Here is a 23,625-nt window from a genome sequence, read left to right as displayed (position 1 = left end):
ACACGTGCAAATAAAAGTACACATGCATATTTGTTTATCCTTTTAATACATTTTAATCTTTATATTTACAATTGTTTCCGTGCTTTTATATATCTTAAAAGCAGCTTACCCATCTTTTCAACCAAACCAGCATAGACAGAGTCCAGTCTCCTCATAGTTTTCAGCAGGTCCTTTTTCCTGAATTTGATCTCTACTGTGCCCTCAGCTTCCAGCACACCACCTCTGGACAGAGACGAGGACATTGAAAATGAGTTAGACTGTTGATCAATCATGACTCACTCCCGTTATTGTACAAATCTGACATGCATGCATGCACGCACACACGCACGCACACACACACACACACACACACACACACACACACACACACTCACTCACACTATGTCACTTCAGGCACGTACCTGCTCTCTCTGTCTGCATACAGCTCCATACACAGAGGATTGATGGTTGGATCAATGACTACCCAGGATCCTCCTCTCAGTTCAGCATGCGGCGGGATGTACACCAACACAGGCTGACGGAAACCACGCAAGGCATCCACAATGTAAGCTCCAAACTTTAATATCTGGTCATACATATCTGTGAGAAGAAATGGGAACCCAAATAAATCACTGCATAATTCAAGTTTTGTATGTGATGCGGTCTTTCAGCATTACAGTATGTACCTTTCATTCCACCAGAGAAGCCCCTCCAGTTGGCAAACACCATGAGAGGCAGACGCTCGTGGTTGAAGTCACAAATTGCCTGAGCTGTTTTAAAGGCCGAATCTGGAAACCACACTTGTCCAGCCTGCTGCAGAACCTGGAATAAACACATATGACTATTAAATTGGATATAGGCTCAGCAGCCATTTCATTAGGTAGAGCAGCACATCTAATATTGAGCACAATACAAGAACTGCATCAAAATGACACCTTTATGAAGACAATACCTGTCAATAGTTATTAACATAATCAAAGGGCAATTAACTTAACACAGTTATTATCGTGGCTGCAGTTTATATTGGTGTCGCTCAAGATGTAAACCAAAATACAACCACAATGATAAACATATTCATAAACTGATACATTTTACAGAGTATCCTTTTTACATGCACTTGTATTGGGTCATACTTACTATGCAGCTGCACTTAACAATATGTATGACTGGTGAAAGTATATGAATGTTTAAAAAAATGGGCCCATGCATAGACCTACTCACTTTTGATTCCGAATCCAAGTTGGCTGGATCAGCTGGGATGGTTAACTCAACAGTTCGTGTTTCCACGGCGATGACACCAAGGGGGATTCCTCCTAACCTGTATGATTTCAGCCAATACTTAAGATTCATAGTGTGTTTATTATGCAATGTTTTGAGTGTAAACAGAAGAGTTACCGTGCTCTGCCCACTACCACAGTCTGAGCCCAAGAGCCCATGATTTCCATGAAAGAACCGTGGTCGAAAAATCCACTCTGCCAGGCGCCTCTCACCACTTATAATAACAGTGCAAACAAACAAGGATTTTAGTTCATTTACCAATAAACATGTTTTGTTTTATTTTCAAAATTTCAACGCTCACTGGGGTGGGGTCTCCCAGCCAGCATCCAGCGAGGGTCATATGGGGCTTTTGTAGGCGTGAACTCGATCTCTCTGTCTACTGGATCTGTGCTCGGTACAGCTGGCACAGGTGAGTGAGTATTCTGTCAGGAGAGCTCTAATTAGTGACACAAAAGGTTGACATGGGAACAGTAACAACTCTAATACTCTGCAAAACCTTTGGCATGTAGGAAAGCCATTGCAAGATGGTGAAGACCCCCTCAAAATCATCTGTCACAGTGGTGTGTGTGACTCCATTGTTGTGCATGATTTGGATGCCACCCAGCTGGTTGTTGGACGTGTAGACCTCTCTGCCCAGAACCTGCATGGACCAGGAAACACATAAAGTAAGACTTTTTCTTTTACCAATACTTAAACATGCTGTTGCCCAAACAAACCTTGTTCAGCGCACTGGCTCCTGTTAGGATAATGTGAGAGTTCTCCACCTGGATCACCCTCTGGCCCAAACGCACCAGATAAGCCCCTATTCCAATAGCACGGCATGTCACCTGTAACAGTCCAAATGTAAAATACCAGAGTAAAAAAAAAATACTACCGGCTTATTTTAGTTCGAGGTGTGTGTCATGCAACCTTACCATACTGATTGTAATAATCTCTTCATACGCCTGAGATGATTCTCCAGCAATGGTGCCTGATCCTCGCAAATTCTCGACTCCAAGACCTTCATCCTTCCCAATGATGTCAGTGATGATGTACCTGAATGAAAAAATGAGTCATTGTGACAATGAGATTGACAAACTTTCATTACAAAGATACGTTGATGGTTTGTTATACCTGGACTCTCCACCTTCTTCCACGTGGTGACAGTGAACAGAGTTCGTAGCGCTTATACGGGTGTAGTCATGTGGTGTCAGGTAAAGATATTTAAACCCCTAAAGACACATATAAATAGATTTTTTTTTAAATATGTATTTAAAATTGGAAAGACTTTCTGGAGGAAGTTCTCATATCCACAAGAGAAATATAGAGTTTGGGTGTGCTGAGTGAGGTATTTCAGCAACATTCCCATTTGTGGTCAAAATGCCACATTCTGTTTAGCTATACACAGTCCGTAGATATACAGTTGTACTGACCTATGACTGAATGTCTAGCAACATAGCAGTCTGCACTTATGCTTTAGAAAGAATATCTGATGCAGCAAAAAACAGCCTTAACTGACTGAGACCAAGAAAAGACTGAGGCCTCCAAAGACTGTTAGATCCTCAACTGGTATCCACAAAAGACAACTCAATGCTAGCAGGCCCCCTCACCTTGTAAGGGTCAGATGGGTCAATCCAGGCCACCTGGAACATGTGTCTGATCTCCTCAGCGAGGCCAATGCGCGCCCCACTGTTTGCAGCGATGTAAATGCGAGGGATGCCCTCAGCTCGAGCCAACTCAGAGGCCCTGAGAAACAGCTCATCTTCTTGAGGTCCAAATGACCCAATCATGTGGGTGATGTCATTACAAATGACAATGATATCTCGACCTTCTGGGTATTCCTGAGTCTTCATCTTCATTCTGAAAGCAACTATGCCCACCTGATGACGAGAGGTATATGTAATTATACAGTAATCACTCTGACAAGTAACTACAGTGTGGATCTGCTTGTACACAACCATGACGGCATTAGTTTTACCATACCTGCAAAACAAAATTTCAAGTACCATTGAGACCATGCAAACATGTCATTAGATAAAATGTTTATGTTCTGCACAAAAATATTATATATATATATATATATATATATATATATACACAGTATATATACACTCAAAATCCATCCATCCATTTTCTATGTCGCTTATCCTCACTAGGGTCGCAAAGGTATGCTGGAGCCTATCCCAGCGGACTTCAGGCGAGAGGCAGGGTACACCCTGAACTGGTCGCCGGCCAATCGCAGGGCACATATTGACCATTCACACTCACATTCACATCTGTGGACAATTAACCTAACATGCATGTTTTTGGAATGTGGGAGGAAACCAGTAGACTCAAACATACATATACTAAAATAAAATCTTACATATATCTTACATCATTGTCTCCGGGCAGGCGGTTCAACTGCACCAGTCTACCTTGTGGGTCCAGAACCAACTCAGTGCACATCAGAACATCTTTAGGATATATGTCCCCTGGACCCCACTGCTTAAACAGGGCCTAACAGAAAAAATATCAGTGTAAGAGAGACACTTTACTTTTGAGGAAAGATTTAAAGAAATACAGTATCAAGTAAGAGTAATGGAGGGTTTTGGCAGGACCTGTCGGAACATCTCTGGGAAGTCATAGACATATGTTGTGCCCAGGGTTTGAGCCTGGAAACGCTTGGCCTGCAACAGATCTTTGGTAACATATGGCGTGTTGATCAACATGCCCTGCATTGGACCCTGTTTGTCTCCATATGACTGGAACATAATCTAGAAGAAAAATTACTTACACTGTAAATTTATGGAAATAAAGGAAATTAACATTTAGGTAATTCATATTACGGTACCCATTAAAGTATATCGACAGCAGTTGCGAGTAAAACCACTAAATTATACTGTTCTAACCTGTCCAGAACTTGGGTCAGTAACTTCCTTATACAGACTGATATCCAAGTAGTAGCCAGACTCATTAGTCAGAAAAAGACGAATAGGAATGGCATTCCCTGTAGGTGTCAGTCGAATGTTGATTTTAAGCTCGGCTTGCAGGACTCGCAGCTTCCAAAGACGGCTTCCGTAGCGCATCACCATGGAGCGGACAGACTCCTCAATCTGAGAGCCATAAGCAGACAATATTTAAGAGAAAATCTTACAAATGTTCAGTAAGCAAATACAGAAATACTGTAAATAGCAAAAAACTTAAAATGTGTCTGCTGGTAGAAGCAAGATTCTGCATTCTAAAATATGTGTGCAACAATCTATGTGTAACAGCATTATGGCATCAGAGATGTGCAAGCACACTCTACTCACTTTAGATGGGTCCATAATGACCGTTGGGACAAAGTTGAGGAAGATGTGGTTGCAGTCTGTGCGCACAGTGGTGTTACTGAAGGCTACCTCCAACTCATCCATGGCCTCTAGCAGAAGACGTTCTCCCTCATTTTGAAGATACTCAAATGACGCTTCCTGGTTGCATAAGAACAGCACTTTAAATCTAAAGGCCCAGTGAAAGCATGGTCACAAATAACCCTTTGGGGAAAATAAATCTAAAACCAGTACACAATAATAACAACAGTAAATTGTACCTTTGTAATCAGATCAGAATGGCGGATTATAGCTCGAATGAAGAATCTATAATCTGTAACTTCAGCACCTTCCTGAACACGAGCAGCTCCAAGGTAGAGGTGCATTTTGTGGTTAGCACAAGGAACAGCCGTCATGTCAAAGTTCCTCATGCGGTTGAGTTCGAGCTGAAATGCTAAAGCTGGCTCCAGATTACGGTAGATACGATCTTCCTGGAACTGTGCATAAGAAACAGATAACGAGTTTATCAACTGCTTAAACAGCAGCAAAATGTCTGGTCTTAAATTCATGCATGAAAGAAAAAAATAAAAAGATACCCCATCTCGTGCTCTGAAAGTGAAGAACTTGGGAAATTCCCTCTATTGAAAAGAAGAGGCATCAGACAGCAATTATTACCATTCAATTTTAAATACAATTTAATAACAATTTTCTATCATCATCGTTTAAAGCTGAATCAACCACAACAAAAAGGCTAACTTACCTTCTGTGCAACCAAAAATGTAATTCTTCTGATTCCATACTCGAAAAGGGATATTCTCTAAAAATACAAATAAATATAATTCAGTAATTCTGTATACATGTACATGTAAACTTGATACGCTATGCTTGAAACGTATGCTGACCTTTGACTGAGCAAAGGAAGTTAAGGCGGCGACTAATACGTCATCATCCTCAGTATCTGCTGTTTTTATTGATACATTAATGATGTGGATTGGATTTTCCCTGGTGTTCTGTTGGAGAGTTGAGGAAGAAGAAATTGTATCTCCAAACAAATATCTAAATGGCAACAAAAGAACTTACCTTGAAGTTCTCGTCTTCATAAAAACTGGAGCAGGACTCTAAAAACGACACATTCTCCAGGAGAGGCTCTGCAAAGCTGCACAGGACTTCATCAAAGTTCCTACATATGTACGGTAACAACGCATTATTACTTTTGACCTACAACCTACTTTGCATTAGTTCATAAGAACAACGAAAGTAAATAAAATCAGAAAGAGACCTTGTGAAGTCATCAAAACACTGGAACGCTACCATGGCGCCCATGCGTTGACAAGGTGGAGACAGAGCTCCGTCCAGGAAGAGCTCACTGCTCTGGCGTCTCATTTTCAACTGGCCCGAAGCATTTACTGGGACAGGAACCCTAATAAATAAACATGAGCAGTGAGGAGCAGATAACACTGAATACTCGCTGGTGAGACAGATGTGTGCATTTTGGCAGACAAAAAAAAAAAAAAGACACAAAAAGACAATAAGACAATTGCAACAATGGTTGTATATTTTTCATATTAAATACAAATAACTAATAATTTGTGAAACTGTGTATTTCCATTTTATTTTTCCATTGAAAGGATTATAATTTGTTACCCATCCATCCATTTTCTATACCGCTTGTCCTCACTAGGGTCACGGGTATGCTGAGCCTATCCCAGCTGTCTTCAGGCGAGAGGTGGGGTACAACCCCGGACTGGTTGCCAGCCAATCGCAGGGCACATATAGACTAACAACCATTCACACACACATTCGCACCTCCGGACAATTTAGAGTTTATGATTTGTTATGAAGATCAAAATTGAACATCAAAATCTGGCGACAATAACATTTCAGGCTTGAGATTTTTAAGAGGAACATGAACAAACACGATTGAGATGAAGGCTGAACCTCTCAAAAAGCTCGACTGATGTACAAGTTGAGAGAAGCGTTGCTCATGGAGAAGCTCAGTTAAAAAGGTGAATTAGAAAGGACCTGTTACGACAGTCCTCGAGAGCAAATGTTTCTGGTTTCACAGGAACGGGAGAAAGGCAACACAGTGCAACTGGCATGCTTTGCTGTGAGACATACACACCATCAGGTGTAGCTGGCTAGGAGAAGCTTTACTCTACCTGTTCAGAGTAGGGCTGCTCCCTCTGAAATAAGATGATTGACAGGTGAATATTAGCAGTGGAGGATCAACATCCTCCTCTAAGTCTAGGCATTATGACTAATACTGCAAATTCCAGTTCAGCGGGTAAAACTATTCTATTAAAAAAAAAACAACAACAACAAGGTTAGTCATAAAAACATTACAGAAAATGTTATTTACATTGATGTCACCGAAAGATAGCTGGGTGCTGCTTACAGAGTTTTAATACCAGGCAGGAAGTGGAATTATTTGACTGCTTCAGAGGAGGTCCCTCTATGCCAGGGGTCGGCAACCTTTTCCATCAAAAGAGTCATTTTGCCTACTCTTCCAGTAAAAAAAAAAAAATGGTCTGGAGCCGCAAAACATTACACAGCTTACAAACTTGTACAAACTGGAATCTTTTTTAAATGTTACCTGTTACAACAACAAAATTAAACAAACAGAAGTGCATGTCTAAGCCTACTCTGAAATAATTTAAACACTTAACTCTGTGTAAAATTAAAACAAAATGTAGCCAAATTGAACATTAAAAAGTCCATCAGAGTTCACATATCTGCATATCAGTGCTGTTTGCGCAATACCGTTTACGCCTGCACTGAATTGTCATCAATGACCATTCTATTGGTCCTGTCCTTGACTGTCTTTGCAGAGAAAGGCATTCTTTCATTTTCTGAATAATTTCCTGGTTTTTTTTTTTAATTCTGAGAATAGATGCGTTGATATTTATTCTTTTATGTAGTCTCCATCTGTGAATGGCTTCCGATCTCAGTGTTGCCAACTTTGCAAGCGATTTTCTCCCTAAATCTGACAACTTTCCAAACCCTCTTGGTGACTTATTTCTCAAAAGCGACTCGCGACAAACTTTTCTAGACGTCGTTGGGATGTTTTTCTGGTATTTGGAGACGTAAACGTGAAAGCACATATTGTACAAGCAGTGAGTACTGCGCGATTCTTATTAGAAACATATTGCTACACTCTTGTTAATTACATAGTTTTATTTTACTGCACAGTAACTTGCTTCAGACTCAACTCAAAACTGCCTCACCTTTTTTTCTCTCCCGTGCAGTGAGATTCACTGCATACACTAGCCTACCTTGCCCTCCATTGCTCATCCAATCAGCAATCAGAACGCAGGCTAGATGCATTCACGGACTTACGCTGAGTTGGCTATTTCACATTCTTTTTGAAAATGCACGTCCCCTACTTTGGTGTTTAAAAAATATCACTGCGCTTGGCAAAGGGAGCCGCAACAAGGAAGCTGAAGAGCCGTGGGTTGCCGACCCCTGCCCTATGCTATCCACCCCACCCACTACTACACAAACAGCAGGGTGATACATACATTTTGGATCTTCGATCAGGGTGTCATTCATCACCAAAATAATGTTAGCAGTTTTAGCAAAATGTTACCGGTTGGGATGAGATGATGGCAGCATAAACTGAAAATCTACAGCACATGTTCCATCCTGCAACTGGTGATGCTGTATGCTGTTGAGCTCATAGGCGATGTAAGCTCTACGCACGTATACCTAAAAAAAAAAAGACAAATTATTTTTATTACTAAATCACCAATCAATATTAGAACACCTTATAAGGCTGAGATCCTCACTCGTGTGGGATCGGGTGTGTGGGTCAGTCGGGTGTGGTCCAGATGCAGGGGTCTTTCCATAAGGACTAAGACCCATTGTTACATTATTATGACAAAGGCTTGTAATTTAATCGGCACAACTTATTTACCCACTTTTATTAATTTTAACCTGCACCTTTCAGCTTTTCTGGTTATTATTGTTGTGCTCACAGGAAAAGGAAACACAGAGACCAATCGCATGCATTGTAACTACTCGTATGTGACTCAACTTAGCCCATAAAAATCTTTTAAAGCAGCTCTGCAAGTGCTGGAGTAAGTGAGGAGGAACATAGGGACAAGCCAAAGGAAACAAGCTCAGGGAAAATTATGACACCCTCTACCACTTGCATTTGATAAGGCTCCAGGGCAAAGAGTTTCACTGAGAGGTCTTCCTGTACTTTCCTAGCTAAAGGGAGAAAGAGGGGCCAGAGTGTGTGGGTATCAGTGTGTGCGAGTGCGAGCGCAAGTATGAGAGACAGAGAGACTGAGACAGAGCAAGAGAGGGAGTGTGTGTGTGGCTGTCTGGAACAGGAAGTTTGGAGAAACCCAATGTTCTTGTTCTCCTGTAGTCCTTTATAAATCAATGTCATAGTCCTGAATGCTTAAACATCTCACTGACCAGCCACCTTGCATGTTGTATTTGATTTGTTTCCTTGGAAGCAAGTTTTTTTAATTAAATGGAATTGTCTCTCCTATGTCGTTAAGGAGTTAACATTTTTCCCATGACAGGTTACTGTATATGGGTTCAGACTGTTTATATTAAAAATATAAACACTGATACAAGTGCTCACTGTCTGAACATATGGGACTGAACTGTAATGCATGCTAAATGTTCCGAGACGGCATCTGTTCAAACCTCAGACAGGGTGTAAGTACAATATGCATACCTCCAGAGCAGCCATGCAGACAACTTGATTGGAGTGATAGAAAAAATTCGGTAATACATCAAAAATGGAGGTCTCAGACAGGATGAGTTTCTAGTAGAAATAAAAGATAATATAAATGTTGTGATATCAAAGCTGCTAAACACTGTCGTGACGTGTATTCATAATACTTGCCTTCAGGTTTTCAGGGCAAAACTGATGGCCGTACATGTCAATGGCTGACAGGAAGATGGACTCCACCTGATTGTGCCTCAGTTCATATGATGGTAAATGAGAGGCAATCAGCACCTACACCAGAGTATTACATAGTATATATGAGGGGTTTATGTCAGCAAAGAAAAATACTATAGTACATACACACTTAAAAGTGACCCATGATATTATGGCTTATGGTTTCATTTTATTTGAACATGCATGCAAGTTACAATGGAATATATCACATAATTCAATTCACAGTTCCAAAGAGTAAGAAGGAGCAAAGCTTATTTAAACCTACCCCCCATCCGTTCTACATTTTATGCAGTACATTTTATTCACTTCCTGTATTCCATATGCGATTTTTTTTAATACATACATGATAAGGTCATGTAACAATATGATGATGTAATTATTAAGAATTTTTCACAATTAATATAATAATCAGTATAATAATAAATCGGGACAAGCATAACAAAACAACTTCAAGACTTTTCTGCCTTGTATTTAGCAAACATCAACTGCTTGTATTGTTTTTTGAATTTGCTCATCTTGGTGCATTGTTTGAGTTCCTTGCTCAATTTGTTCCATAATTTAATTCCACGTACTGAAATGCTGTGGGTTTTTAGCGCTGTTCTCACATGTAAGTGTTTCAAGTTTAGTTTTTCCCTAACATCATATTTCTCCTCTCTTGTAGAGAAGTATTGTATGACATTTTTGGTTGGCAGGTTATTGATGACTTTATGCATCATTTTAGTGGTTTGAAAATGGACAAAATCAGCACATTTTAATATTTGTGATTTTAAAAATAAGGGATTTGTATGTATATTAAACTGCTTTGCATGCAGCCTTACTTGTCTGGCCCTTAAGGCGACCTTCGAGTTCTCCATCTTGCTGAGCTGTGTGAGTTCATTGAGAATGGCCATGAGCTCATCTGCAAGGGTCGGATCTCTTCCACATAATTGATCCTATGTAAAGTCAAAGAAATTCCATTTTATATGGAAGTTCATGTGTGATGACCCATTCCACACAATTGATCCTACATAAAAAATTCCTTGTGTCAAAATTTTAGTTGTGATGAATCAGTTACAAATATGATGACGGCCTTACGATAAGCATTGTGACCAGGATGTTCTTCTTGAAGACCTGGGCATGAGAGAAGATGTATTCCAACACAGGACTCATGTCAGGCTTGTATTGCTCTCTCAGGTTGATGACGCACTTGTCATAATGAGCTGCTTGGGGGAAAAAATATAAATCACACATAATGTACAGTTAAGATAAACATTTTTTGATTCAACAGTTTTTTTGTTATGCGTATTAATGTCACCTTGCTGAAACTGCATCTCTACTTGCAGGTATCGCTTCAATAGATCCAGAACCACCGACTTCATGTAACCACGTATTCCACTACGATACCTGGAGCATGTCGTCATACACAAACCATTAACGACAAATATTTTTTTGCGAATACTTTAATGAGCAATTTGATGAAGACTCTTGCCTCTGTACCAGCTGAACTACACTTTGAGTGTTAATGAAGAACACTTCCCGATCTGCCTTCCTCTGCAAAGTTGCTGCATGGCTGTCGAGAATATTTGCAATCTGAATTTACCCAAAAAAAGTGTTTTCGTTTAGCAGTTACAACAGATAATTTACACTATTAACTTACAGTGCTCAGCATTAGTAAGTACAATCTGACAATTTTTTCAGAAAACAATGTTGGTCAGCTTTGAATGACATTGTCAAATATATATGTTGATTATTTTGAGTGTAGTGTACTGCATAATAATTACGTGCTTTCGTATTGTTGTTTGTATGTTTTTTTTAGGTAACCATAATGAAGTGCTTATGATTATCATTTGAGTAAATTTTCTTCATCAACTTTAGGACAAATTACCACAAATGGACATGTCTTATTGACTGAATAAACAGTACTTACTTATGCTGAGCAGTGATTATAGTTAAGAGTTGAGATTCCCACCCTTTGGCTTGGGAACTGGCACAGGACAGAGGTGATATTGCTGGCATATTGGGCCATGACTTTACGGATATCTCTCTCAACACCAGGTGGGATACGGCCCGCTACACTCGTCATGATTTCCTGCAGCTCCAGCAGTGGCAGAGAGGGATCCCTCAGAGTTTTCATGAGTGTTGCTACCCACTGTTTGAGCTGCAGAGAGGAAAATCCATACAAGGTATAGAGTCAATAGGACCTAAGCCTATCACGATAATCAATAAAGCAATTAACCGCAAGACAAATAAAAACAAATTCAATAATTTAGCCGGCCTGAGAATATTGACATGTGCATGCATGTTTATTTTCCTCCTCTCTACCAAACAGGCTGGATGACGTAAACAGTGTATCCCACACACAATGTTGCAAGGAAATGTGTATGCAAATGAGCTGACATCTGCATTGACACACAATGTGAACTTCAGAGTATTTCACAAAAGTGACACCGATTCAAAATCAAAATATGGGATAGTGTCCATGACACGTGTTACAGTTCGGTTTTCTACTGGTCTATTTTTTTCTAATCAATACAGTTTGGGGAATTATTGTTATTGTCAAAATTCTGTGGCTGGTCAACTTGCTGGTATGTACCTTTGTGCTAAAGTAGGGTTCTTCAAGGCAGTACCCATCCATTACTTTAACTAGGTTTTCAAGGACACTGTGGAACACCTGATGAAGCTTTTCCCCAACAATGGGCAATGGTTGCTGTGGTGGCAAAGTGGCCGTATTGAGCTCCACCTACAGTATTACACAACAACAGGGTTAGGACATTATTTCTGCAGCACCTTCTGTAGTAGAACACCAAAAATAGCACAAAAGAGAACACAAAAGTCCTATTAGCTTGCTTTCCAAAAGTTTCACATTATTTTTCCACACAACCCTTAATGTCTGCAATATCATATCTAAAACATGGCAACCCTAGTATTATAGAAGAACAACACCTGGCTATTCCTACACAGTGGGACAATCAAGATATACATTTAAGCCAAGAAACTTGCCCGATGTATGCTGCTAGGGTCATCCAGCTCCATATGTGCCACCACACAGCCGGACTGAAGAACTGCACCAGGCCTCTTGACAAAATGTATGTGCCCGGACTGCTGCACAGTCAGAGTCATCACCATCTTCATCACCTAAGTCCACAACACCAAAAGCAGACCACATAAAATACTGTAATGTGCACATTAAAAATGCATCTCATCAAATGCACCTCAATCTCTGCGTAGGTCTCTCCAGCGCAAATATGAGCGCCATCTTCAACAATATACTGCAGGAGTTTACCAGCAGAGGGAGATCTTAGCACTGTGGGATCCTTTTCTTTCTCAAACACACAGGTCTTGTTGCCAACAGTGATGCGGTAGCTGCAGAAATGAAGTAGTATGAGAAAATTTGTGTTTCTTTTGAGTAAAATAGTCTTACCTATCCACCTCTTCCTTCATGTAGGTGGTGTGACTGCTTCCATCGTAGGAGAGTAGAAGACCACCATCACTCAGCCTGTGGACATCGATTTCAATGTCGGAGCCGTTCATTATAATAACATACGTTGTTGGGGACTGTCGAGCAACCTGCATGCAACCGTACAGGTTACTGAATGATTCTGTAAATGGTAACTCAACTTAAAATGGAAATAAAACAATACCTTCAAGCGGAATTTGACTCCTTCATAGATGAGATCCACATTGACAGAATTAAGGAGGCTTGCTGCAGGCAGAACCTGGCCTCTGTGGGTATGGAATGCACAATAATTATACTGACAGTGCGTGGACGTGAAAATGGCTGTGAAAAATTATTTTGCACTGACCTTTCCAGAGAATGCAGAAAATCAGACATGCTCTTCCTGAAGCTTGCATCAGCAACATGCAAAGCCCCACAGACAATCCCCAACATGGTGTCTGGTCTCTCAGCCTGCATGTAAGTCATGTAGCCTCTTGATACTAAAGATTTCCTTGGTCCTTATGATATCTATATCAAACTCTCTCTTACCTGTACTTTCTCCGCAATGAGGTGATCCAGCCAGCCTGTGTCAATGTCATTGTTTCGAAAGCTCTCTGTTTCCAGAAGCTTAATGAGGTATTCAACGGTGGTCCTGAAGTCCCCTCTAATTGACAGCTCCTTCATAGCCACCACCATGTTCCTGAAGCGCATAGCAACCAGTGTCACTCAGGATTCAGACAGAAACACAACATAGTAAATGAATGAGACCAGTGGAGGAGATTCTGTGTTTTCTATTCTTTCTTATTGGCATGTGTAATATAAAACAAGAGGAAGACAGACTTAGTTTGAGAATATTTTGGTATTCTCTATGTAGCAACAGACTGCAGTGTGTATGTAGCGCCAGCCTACAAATAATTTTTGGAGCCCTTCACAACTTATGATAAAATGATGAAATGCAAAAGCTAGTACTGCTTGGTGGAAAACGGACTTTTTCCTCTATCACTTCAGTAAGTGTTTGAGGGGCTTAAGCATTCCTAATAGCCAAAAACAAAAAGAAACTTACGAAATGGCTTCTTCTCGATTCTCGCCCCAGGAGAAACAGTGACCAAACTGTGAATCGGCAAATTCATGCAGACCACCAGTTGCTCCAACACTGAAGTAACCCCATACATTTTTACTGCTGCGAAAGTTCAGCTCTTGCACGGTGCCTGAACTGGGTTTGAAGCCCTGTTTACAACATGAGGTTACTATTATTATAGAAAATGAATGTTATTAGCACTGATGGGACGGAGCTTTACCTCGTCAGGGTTCTCACTGGTGATTCGGGCTGCTATGACATGGCCTCGTGGGCTTGGTGGACATTCTGGAGTCTCAAAGTTAATAATAGTGTCACCCCATGGAGTATCTCCATAGAGCAAGCGAATGTCTTTAATTCTGTGAAGGGGGATGCCCATAGCAATCTGTCGGAGATCACACAATTTGTAAAAATGATTTTTTTTTTTTTTTTTTAACCTCCAACCTGTGAACGGTACACTTTACAGCTCAGAAGTATTGAGACACACGTCAATTAAATAATCAATTAGAGCCTGCTCTACACCACTTGCAGTATTCAGCTGTGATAGGAATTTTAGTCAAATCTATGCTTTTAAATTTTCTTTTCTGTTCTTATATGACTTCTCTTCCTGATTAATTTAGCACAATCCCCCACAGGCACACTCAAAAATCTTCCTAAAAGTGTGGAAGATGAAAATGAAGATCCATTTTCACTTCTGGTACATACAACGTTGTCCCGATACTTTTGTCCATATAGTGAATCCGTCTTCTGTTCTTCTTTGGCCAGTCAAGTGAGTTTTACCTGAAGCTGGGCAGCCGGAAGGTTTACATCACCAATCATTTCTGTACAGGGGTGTTCCACCTGTAGACGAGGGTTCAGCTCCAAGAAATGGAAACTTCCATCCTCGGAGAAAAGATATTCCACAGTCCCAGCACTGACATAGCCCACCATCTTTGCTAGTCTTACAGCATACTGGGTCAGGAGGAGGAAATAAAATGCCATCAAGCAAATGATAACAACAGTTGGAGTGAAGACATACATTACGGTAATTAACTGACCTGTTCCATCTGCTCAAATGTTGAAGGTGCAGCTATGGTTGCAGGAGCTTCCTCTATAATCTTCTGGTGCCTTCTTTGGATGGAGCAATCTCGGCCAAACAGAGAGATGGCATTTCCATATTCATCAGCCAGTATCTGAACCTCGAGATGCCTTGCATGCTGGGCGAGCTGCATGATGAAAATAGGCGAGCCAGGTACTTCTGTTTGAACCTGCACAATGTATGTACATGTTTGTCATAAGAGAGACATAGCACAAGTGGGGATGGATTACATTGACATACAAGTGTAAAGAAATTCACAAACCTGCCTAAAGGAGCTTGGAAAGTCATCAGCAATTTCTACTTTCCTGATACCTTTTCCCCCGCCACCCTCAGAGGCCTTAATGACAACTGGATAACCAATTCTTTTCGCTCCCTGTCAAAAGAGACACATAGGATACAGCACAATAGATTCAATTACCAGGGTCTTTTGGTAAAATAGCAGATATGAGTTGTTCAAAAAGCCTACCGCCAAACCCTCGTCTACATCAAGAACACAGCCTTGTGTGTAAACCTCTTGAGGAACACTGATTACATTGCCAGGTCTTTGGTTGTCAACTGTCCAGTCCACTCTCAAACCTGGAATATAACAACAGGCAGAGTACAGTTAAGCACTTATCCTTATATAGTAAGGATGTCACGATACATGATACTGGGTTCACAAGAAAGGAAGAGACAACATTTTAACATTACTTTTAAGAAAACTTACAAAATATAGGACTGGACAAACAAACTTTTTAATTTAACTAAGTCACAAAACAATGAAGGTAAATGTTTTAATGTTTTATAACTTTGTATGCATGATCTAAGCATGATGCTTTTAACTGTAGAACTTTTTTCCACAAATTTTCAAACAGCTAAAATAATCCATCAAGTTAACAATAACTTGTTACCTAAAAACGTCATACAGTATTTCTCTACAAAAGAGGAGAAATATGATCTTAGAGGAAAATTTAACTTAAAACACTTACATGCGAGAACAACGCTGAAAATCCACAGCATTTCAGTATGTGGAATTAAATTATGGAATGGATTGAGCAAGGAACTCAAACAATGTACCGAGATGAGCAAATTAAAAAAACAATACAAGCAGTTGATGTTTGCTAAATATAAGGCAGAAGAGTCTTGATCATTATACTGATTGTTCTGTCATGCTTGTTTTTTTATTTTTTATTATTTATGATAACACTGATTATTATATGAAAACTATCACATGGAATACAGGAAGAGAATAATGTGTACTGTACAATATGTGCAATGGATGGGGGATAGGATTAAATAAGCTTTGCTTCTTCCTACTCCTTTTGGACATGTGGAACAGTGAAATGATGATTCATGAGATGTATTCCATTGTAACATTCATGCATGTTCAAATAAAATTCAACCAAACCAAATCAAAGCAAATTTAAACAAAAACTTGGATGAAGACCTTGGATGTTCTACTGTATTTTCAAATTTACCAAATAAGGAAGTACAGAGTGCTATAGTGTATACACATATACATACACTACAGCTCAGGAGCAGTTGGTTACATTGTGTAAAATGAGACTAGGAGAACAGGTAAAACATCACCTGATCCACTCCATGGTAGTGTGGGAATGTCTGCACTCTGGGCCACAATGGAAGAAGCCACCTTATCCCCAAGAGCCCACATAGCTTTGCTGGACGGACCTAGGATAAACACCTCATTTACAAAAAAAAAAAGCACTAACACATACGTTCAAACAAAAAATGTGTTGTACCTAAGAATGAAATGCCTGCTTTATCCAGCAACTCAGGCAGTTTGGGATTTTCTGAGGCGTGACCCCAGCCAGCCCACACCGCCTGTTAATAGTGACACATAGACAATATATTTTATTACATTTTTTATCACCAAGTCAACCAACACACCAGCCAAATCATTACATAGATGCACCTGTGTTTTACCTGCACTGGGATTCTTTTGGCAATGTCCACTATCAACTCTACATTGGCATAATTGTTATTGTTTGGCCCACCAGGAACAGGCACGTAATGGTCTGCCATTTTGATGTATTCTGGGAACGTATACAGTGAGACAGTAATTCATTTTGCAGCATGTTGCTAAAGTGTTCAAGTGGGTGTGTCATGTTGTACCTGCATTTGCTTTCAAGTCTTCAGGGGTGACCATGACCACAAAGCGGATGGTCCTCTCATTGCGAAACATCTCGTAGGACCAACGACGAATGGAGCGCATGCATTTGACTGCAGCAATGCCGTTGTTGGCAATCAGCACCTATAGGTAGCGTCATCATATTACTCATCAATGTTTTATGTGTAAATAAATAATAATGTTTTAATTACACCGTACTGGGTAACAGTCTCAGCGCATATATAACTAGAATGACACTCACAAAGTGCAGGCCTCCTCTCTACACTGTACATATACTATATAACTATAACAAATACATGATTCAATTAAAAATGTAGACACACTCACATACACACAAACAAACCAACAGTATATAGAAAATATATACTGTACATATGCTAGTATATAATTATATGGGTACATAAGATGTTTAATCAAAAACTGTAGACACACACACACACACACACACGCATGCATACAAAGCAACAAACAGGAAAACACATGAACTGACCCAGGGGTTTTTCTAGCGAGGGACGCATATAGAAAAGTCAAAGGATGCGGGGACCATTTTGATCGTTTATATTTTGTAAAAAGGCTAAAAAGATGTTTTATATGTATTTAAAGACAAAACCTTGTGTCAGCTTTGTGTAATTGGTGACAAAGCGTATCATTAATTAGTATCACATTTCAGCTTTTCCTTGTTATACTGTATTACACCTTTTTGCTCTTTTTTTCCCCCTATTGTTGCTGTTTAATTTCATTACTACCAAACAGGCCAATAAAAAATAAGCTGAAAACCTAACACTAAAGTTTTCTTTTGTCTTACTTTTTCGATGACACGGTTGCCACCAAAGCGAGTGACAAACTCGGCAGGTGAGGCAACAGTGAAGTCCCGCTGTAGATCCATCTTTCTGTGTTCATGCCCTTTTTTCAGCAAGTGTGGACCAGACATGCTGGGCCTGGAGAGGAAAGGTAACACAGGTAAACAGCTGAGAAGCGGTACCTGTCAATAAGAAGACAACAAGCTGAGAAAATCAAAAGCCAAAGTCAAAGTCAAAGTACAGTCCGTGTACCAGTAACCAGCCAATCTAGAGCCTTATCTTGCTACTTGCTGTTGTCAAGTGTCACTTCAGCCAAAATATCATACAAGTGTTCTTAACAGTACCAGAGGGATGAAAGCTGCCACAAATTAAATAAAACAGTTTAGGGTTGCAACTAACAATTATTTTCATAGTCGATTCATCAGAATCTTGTTTCGATCAAACGCGTAATCAGTTAGGCCCTAGACGGTCCAAATCAATGAACTAAACACAAACAGGTATGGTCCGCAAAAAGATCGGCAAAAAGGTCACTGTTTTCCAAAGTCAAAGCTGATGTGTGTGAATACGTTGTTTTGCTTAAAACACAAAGATAATAGGCCTGCTTTCATGGATGATTACAGAAATAAAAAAATATTCACATTTGACAGGCTGAAATCAGAGTATATTTACATTTTTTAAAATGATTAATCAAATACTAAAATAGTTGTTAATTGGATAATCTATTAATCATCGATTAATTGTTCTCTAAAATATAGTCCAGTAACTGGATCGTCCTTAATATGCATTTATAGGAAAGTTCTAAGAATGCATTCTGACTCTACTATATATACTACATGTTGTGAGTAGCAAAAAATAATGTCTATGTATTTCTCAGAAAACATTAAATTTTGTTCTAAAAGTGTGAAGCATATTTTAACTGTGTAATACCAAGTGGTGATGATAAGATAAGATTTATTGCTCTCATGCACCTGAAAATATACTGTACGCACTCACAGGTCACAACCCCTACACAATCTAATGACTTCCAATACAAGGGCTGTACCAAAAATTCTGACTTAAAGGCAAAAATAAAAATACAGCATGAGCTTATTTAGCTGTAAAATACCTCTGATGAAAATACATTTAAGCACAATGCTGCTAACTCAAGCACAGTCCATTCCAAAGTATCACAGCAGTTGGACCATTCGTGTCTTGAACTGTTGTTGAAATACTTGCCCTTTCCTGAACTGTAAGCAACTGTACTTGGTATTGCCTTTTCCATCATCAAGAACTTACCATTACATTTTCTCATGTTTTCCCTTGTAGTGAGCACAGGATGTGGTGTCACAAAAATCTGCTGTTGGAAGATGAGGAGCACAATTTCCTGACAAAACCCACCTAACTTCAGTCGTGAAGCTCTGTGATGACACCACAACACAGCTTAACAACTGTGTTTATATCCTGTACTTCCCTCCCCTGGAGAGAACCAACAAGTATTAAGATCAGCTCTAACTACAGCTGACATGAGCAATTCATGCTGATGAAAAGAGCCTGCAGATATTTGGATCACTGTCATGAATAAAATTAGGAAACTTAACAAAAAACACACCTCAGCTCTGGTGTCAAATGACACACAAACACTTAAAATTGACTGACCTTTGTAGATACGGGTACCACGTGGCACTTGGACAAACATCTCCCTCCACAATGCAGCAGCACCCTTTGCAATCTCGTGTGTTGTAATGGTGAGATTAATAACACTTCCTGTCAGACTGTGCCTTTTGCTTCTCCCCTCCCACAAGTAAGCATAGGACCGATCACAAGCTGCTTATTATGACTTTAAAACAGCAAAGCCAAAAGTAGAAGAAAACAAAGTGTTCGTTCAACTGCATTCTATGAAGACAACTACTTTTGGTCCATGAAAAACACTCATTCTTGGACGTACAAGGGCTTGTTGTTACGTAAGAAATGCAACGTTTTGGTCTCATTTCATTATGCAAAAGGAACCTCCAGGGTACAACTCAAACCATTCCAGAAAGCCTGTCAAACTTTGTTTGAATTTCTAGACCATTTTCCCAGCACAGAAATAATCTGTTTCACAGCCTACAGCCATCAGAAAGCGTCTCTTAACTGTACAGGCATCTAAGTAAAACCTGTTACTAAAGTGTAAAAATAAGTGAACCACTGTTAATATTAAAACATTTAAAAACTGTAATTATGAGAATGTGATTTGTATTGGATTGCGCTTTTTAACATTTCTAAATGTCAAGTGTACGCATACACATAAAACACTGCACCTTAACCTTGGTAACAAGTGATGCTGTATTCTTACTGATTTGAGTGAGAGTCTGCTTAACATTATTTGGAATGTATATATTTTTTTCTGTCAACAAACATTGTAGAGGCTGGTCCTTCTCTTTCAAGCACGGTACAAAATCACCCACAGAATGAATACTTTGTTACATGCTGAACTGAGCTCTCAACATGCTTTGTGTGGCGGCCCTTGCAATTCTCAAGTCGTGTACCACCTCAGGGGCATTCAAATTTAGAGGTTTCACTATACAGTATTTGTAAATGAATGCATTATACAGGTACTCTTCAAGTATCTAATGTACAAATGTTTTGAAAGGAAACATCCTACCTTACTCCACTCTGTAAAAATTCTTGCTAACACTCATATAGAAGCAAGACAAAAAGAACACAAGCAGTACACTGTACTACCCTCCTATTGCTCCTCACTGTATACATTACAAAGAGCATTTGTAGGTGTTTTTTTGCCCTGTGATTGGCTGTGCTTTAACATGTAGCCACAGCACAACTTCCAAAGGCGCTCTGGTTCCAATAATAGAGCGAGGGGGTGTGTAGTGCACAACAATATCACAGGTCAGCTTGTTGCAGTCAGGTGATAAGGGGCAGTTTGTGAAACCAGGGCAAGTAGGACCACAAAAATCATCCCAAAAATGAGGACACATATGCACTAACCAAGACTAACAACAGTTACAGAGACCCTTCCATGTGGAAGTCGACTCACGTGGATGACTCAATACACTCTATGCCACATTAAATAATACTATCTTACTTCATGCCTAAGGAACTGGACTGTGCTCCTTCACACGACGCCTGATGATGAGGAGATTTGGCGGTGAAGGTCAATGGCTGAGACGCACCACTCGGTGGTTTAGCTGCCAACGGCTCATCGTCTGAAGAATTATCCTCTGATGCTCCCAGAATAAACTTGAGACGTTCCCTCACTTCAGACCTGGATCTGAGCATTGGCACATTGGTTGTTGAAGTTTTTGGGGTGATGCTGCACTCTTTCACAAGAGGACCCACTGAGGAACTGGGAGCTTGGAGAGTGTTATTCTCCTGGTGTGCCGACACACACTGTTGGCCTGGATGAGGGGAGTGTGCAACAGGCACATCCTCCTGTAGTTCAGAGGGACTGCTGCCTGATGAAGATTCGTCTCCTTTCTCGGGCATTGCTAATGTGTTGCTAATCCTCCGAAGGAGAAAAAAAATCCATAGGATTAATCCTAAAACTGCAAATGTGCACATACATCCTCCTTCACACTGAGGGAAAAAGAGAAAAGAAAAAAGAGTAAATACATTTCACAAGTCCATCTAAACATTCGTAAAGCTAAATATAATTTTTACATGTATTTGCAATTAAATTAATACAGAAGCAACAGCACAATATCCAAATGGCAAAAATATTAACACATGCACTTTACAGGCCACAACATCAGGTACACCCATATTTATGAGATCCAGTACACAAGCTATAACAAAATTGATTGGCCCTGTCACAGTCACTAATTTACCACTATATTTATTTTTCTTGTTGTGGCTGACCTGCAAAGAACAACTCCAAGCATGATGCATAATTTTGTAAAGGCAAACTCAGAGTACATGTGTACCCAATGTTGTGGACAGTGCACCGACTGTGCACATATTCTATTCACTAGCCCAATTTTCCCAAACGTTACAGCTAATCCTGTCATGTCATTGAGCTAAAGAGAGAAAATAAAACATTAGGAACATATGATGCACAACAGTTCTACTCCAAGGAGCAAATACAAATTGTTTTTTAACTCTTGCATTGAATTTTATTAGATTATTTACATACCACATATTCAGATATAATTTTTTAAAAATACTACATATATAATAAAAATAAATGTAACTGCATTGTTTGGCCTTGCCTTTTGTCCAAAGTAAAATAAACTGTCATTTGCACACTGAGTGGCATTGCAGGGTTGGAGACTGAATGCTACATATACCATTCTAATCTGGGGGACATTACTCTGAAGGTGGTCAGAGGTCATTTGTCCTCTCAGCACAGGGCCATGCTGGGTTGGACTTACAATATATTTGGATCAGACTCAACTTTAAAATGCAAAGCAGCACAATAGATTCAAATGACCCCACATTGGTATAAAGTGGAATATATCCTCCATGAAGTGTTGAAAATTCAATAACTACCAATTCAAATTAGATCATAAGCAGTCTTCTGAAGGCACACAAGCATATGGTCCGAGTATGAGCCATATGAGTGGTAAATCAAGAATGTATGGTTACACACAACCAGGCAGTGTCTCATAAACAGCCTGTCTGCAACAGCTGACATCAGAGCCAAGTGTGGCTACTTCAAATGGAGGAAAGGTCAGCACTGTAGGTACGAAGAAGGCAGACAAAGAAAGCCAACAAAACAACACTAAAGTATATTGAATATACACGATATAAACGTATGATTAATAATTAAAAAAAACTGTAAATTAATGCTTTAAACGTGGCTTTGGAATAAGACCGAGCCTTCACTTTACTCACTGTACATCATTTAGCATGTTTATGCCATCATTTATCGTTTGTCACCTACAAGTAAATAAAGTTAAAATAAGTTAACTAAGATAGCTTATTAACTGCCCATACATAGCATCGATCTGTACTGACACCATAGATTGAGAAAAGTCCAAGTTGACAGAAACGTATTATTTCTTTAGGTAATAGAAAAAATTGGCATAATAGCGTGTTTCGTTTTTAATATTTTTTATCGGGGGGGTTGTCTAAAAAAGTGGATTATAGTCAGGGTTAAAGATCATGAACAACTCCACCATTAGTTGTCATAAGCTAGCAGGCTAGCTAGCAGTCAACAACTCTTTACTTAACAAACCCGATGACAATGTTAACTCATAAAACAGTTACTTGCGTTATATTGTTTCAAACGCCCCCTAATATCATTCGCTTTGAGTTACTTTTCATAACAATAAAGTAGTGTTACAGGTGTCAAATGCACCTACCAGCAGCCAAGTCCTTGTCAGTCACTCCACACAGTGCACCCCTCCCCCCAGATAGTAAACATGTGTCTGGGGTTGACGCTCCTCCCATAAAAGAGAAAACTCCTCGAAGATCGTTTATAGAGAAGATTAATAAAATAATAATATGCCGACATAAAATACAACCACGAGCTTTTCCATTTGGTTGATCTTTTCGTGTCATATGGCCTTTTTATGTGTCTCATGTTATTGTAACTAAGGCACGTCAGAATCTCTTTATTGCGATTTATGGATCTGGCCCATCATTGAACTTACTGCATTAAACCCAAACTGAATGAAAGGAAGTCAAGATCAATACATATTTAATTATAGCATACTTATTTGGTTTCAGCTTTTCATAATCTTAAATGTTGTCACTTTATGTGACACACTCGTT

The 23,625-nt window shown here is 39.6% G+C and overlaps 1 protein-coding gene across 10 annotated transcripts in view; it reads right to left on the bottom strand.

Moving 5' to 3' along the window:
• Positions 1–23,264, bottom strand: part of acacb (acetyl-CoA carboxylase beta) — a 28,553-nt gene extending 5,289 nt beyond the window's left edge. The window contains exons 1-50 of one of the 10 annotated variants that reach the window (XM_054772310.1): positions 23,214–23,264; positions 20,996–21,486; positions 17,943–18,075; positions 17,122–17,260; positions 16,933–17,042; positions 16,749–16,830; positions 16,579–16,677; positions 15,476–15,585; positions 15,272–15,382; positions 14,969–15,178; positions 14,712–14,882; positions 14,155–14,316; positions 13,920–14,083; positions 13,406–13,556; positions 13,224–13,327; positions 13,062–13,143; positions 12,842–12,987; positions 12,633–12,783; positions 12,421–12,555; positions 12,014–12,160; positions 11,390–11,578; positions 10,910–11,010; positions 10,736–10,824; positions 10,516–10,643; positions 10,260–10,373; positions 9,385–9,498; positions 9,214–9,303; positions 8,110–8,228; positions 6,683–6,706; positions 5,803–5,943; positions 5,604–5,703; positions 5,426–5,533; positions 5,284–5,340; positions 5,120–5,161; positions 4,805–5,020; positions 4,530–4,685; positions 4,128–4,331; positions 3,837–3,992; positions 3,613–3,735; positions 2,847–3,116; positions 2,371–2,468; positions 2,172–2,292; positions 1,974–2,084; positions 1,754–1,897; positions 1,559–1,679; positions 1,375–1,471; positions 1,201–1,297; positions 666–801; positions 402–579; positions 110–222 (exon numbers count right to left, since the gene is read on the bottom strand). In XM_054772310.1, coding sequence (XP_054628285.1) covers positions 110–222; positions 402–579; positions 666–801; positions 1,201–1,297; positions 1,375–1,471; positions 1,559–1,679; positions 1,754–1,897; positions 1,974–2,084; positions 2,172–2,292; positions 2,371–2,468; positions 2,847–3,116; positions 3,613–3,735; positions 3,837–3,992; positions 4,128–4,331; positions 4,530–4,685; positions 4,805–5,020; positions 5,120–5,161; positions 5,284–5,340; positions 5,426–5,533; positions 5,604–5,703; positions 5,803–5,943; positions 6,683–6,706; positions 8,110–8,228; positions 9,214–9,303; positions 9,385–9,498; positions 10,260–10,373; positions 10,516–10,643; positions 10,736–10,824; positions 10,910–11,010; positions 11,390–11,578; positions 12,014–12,160; positions 12,421–12,555; positions 12,633–12,783; positions 12,842–12,987; positions 13,062–13,143; positions 13,224–13,327; positions 13,406–13,556; positions 13,920–14,083; positions 14,155–14,316; positions 14,712–14,882; positions 14,969–15,178; positions 15,272–15,382; positions 15,476–15,585; positions 16,579–16,677; positions 16,749–16,830; positions 16,933–17,042; positions 17,122–17,260; positions 17,943–18,075; positions 20,996–21,471 — 6,640 coding nt within the window. In that variant the 5' untranslated portion in view covers positions 21,472–21,486; positions 23,214–23,264. Of the gene's footprint in view, positions 1–109; positions 223–401; positions 580–665; positions 802–1,200; positions 1,298–1,374; positions 1,472–1,558; positions 1,680–1,753; positions 1,898–1,973; positions 2,085–2,171; positions 2,293–2,370; positions 2,469–2,846; positions 3,117–3,601; positions 3,736–3,836; positions 3,993–4,127; positions 4,332–4,529; positions 4,686–4,804; positions 5,021–5,119; positions 5,162–5,283; positions 5,341–5,425; positions 5,534–5,603; positions 5,704–5,802; positions 5,944–6,682; positions 6,707–8,109; positions 8,229–9,213; positions 9,304–9,384; positions 9,499–10,259; positions 10,374–10,515; positions 10,644–10,735; positions 10,825–10,909; positions 11,011–11,347; positions 11,579–12,013; positions 12,161–12,420; positions 12,556–12,632; positions 12,784–12,841; positions 12,988–13,061; positions 13,144–13,223; positions 13,328–13,405; positions 13,557–13,919; positions 14,084–14,154; positions 14,317–14,711; positions 14,883–14,968; positions 15,179–15,271; positions 15,383–15,475; positions 15,586–16,578; positions 16,678–16,748; positions 16,831–16,932; positions 17,043–17,121; positions 17,261–17,942; positions 18,076–19,212; positions 19,373–20,995; positions 21,487–23,213 lie in introns of those variants that run through there. The other 9 variants (XM_054772311.1, XM_054772312.1, XM_054772313.1 and 6 more) reach the window with 9 other exon arrangements.
• Positions 23,265–23,625: the final 361 nt, after the last annotated feature.

Source organism: Dunckerocampus dactyliophorus, chromosome 4 (genome assembly GCF_027744805.1).
Source record: "Dunckerocampus dactyliophorus isolate RoL2022-P2 chromosome 4, RoL_Ddac_1.1, whole genome shotgun sequence".
Classification (NCBI taxonomy): Eukaryota; Metazoa; Chordata; class Actinopteri; order Syngnathiformes; family Syngnathidae; genus Dunckerocampus; species Dunckerocampus dactyliophorus.
The sequence above is the reverse complement of the archived record's forward strand: the minus strand, read 5'-3'. Positions and strand labels throughout refer to the sequence as shown.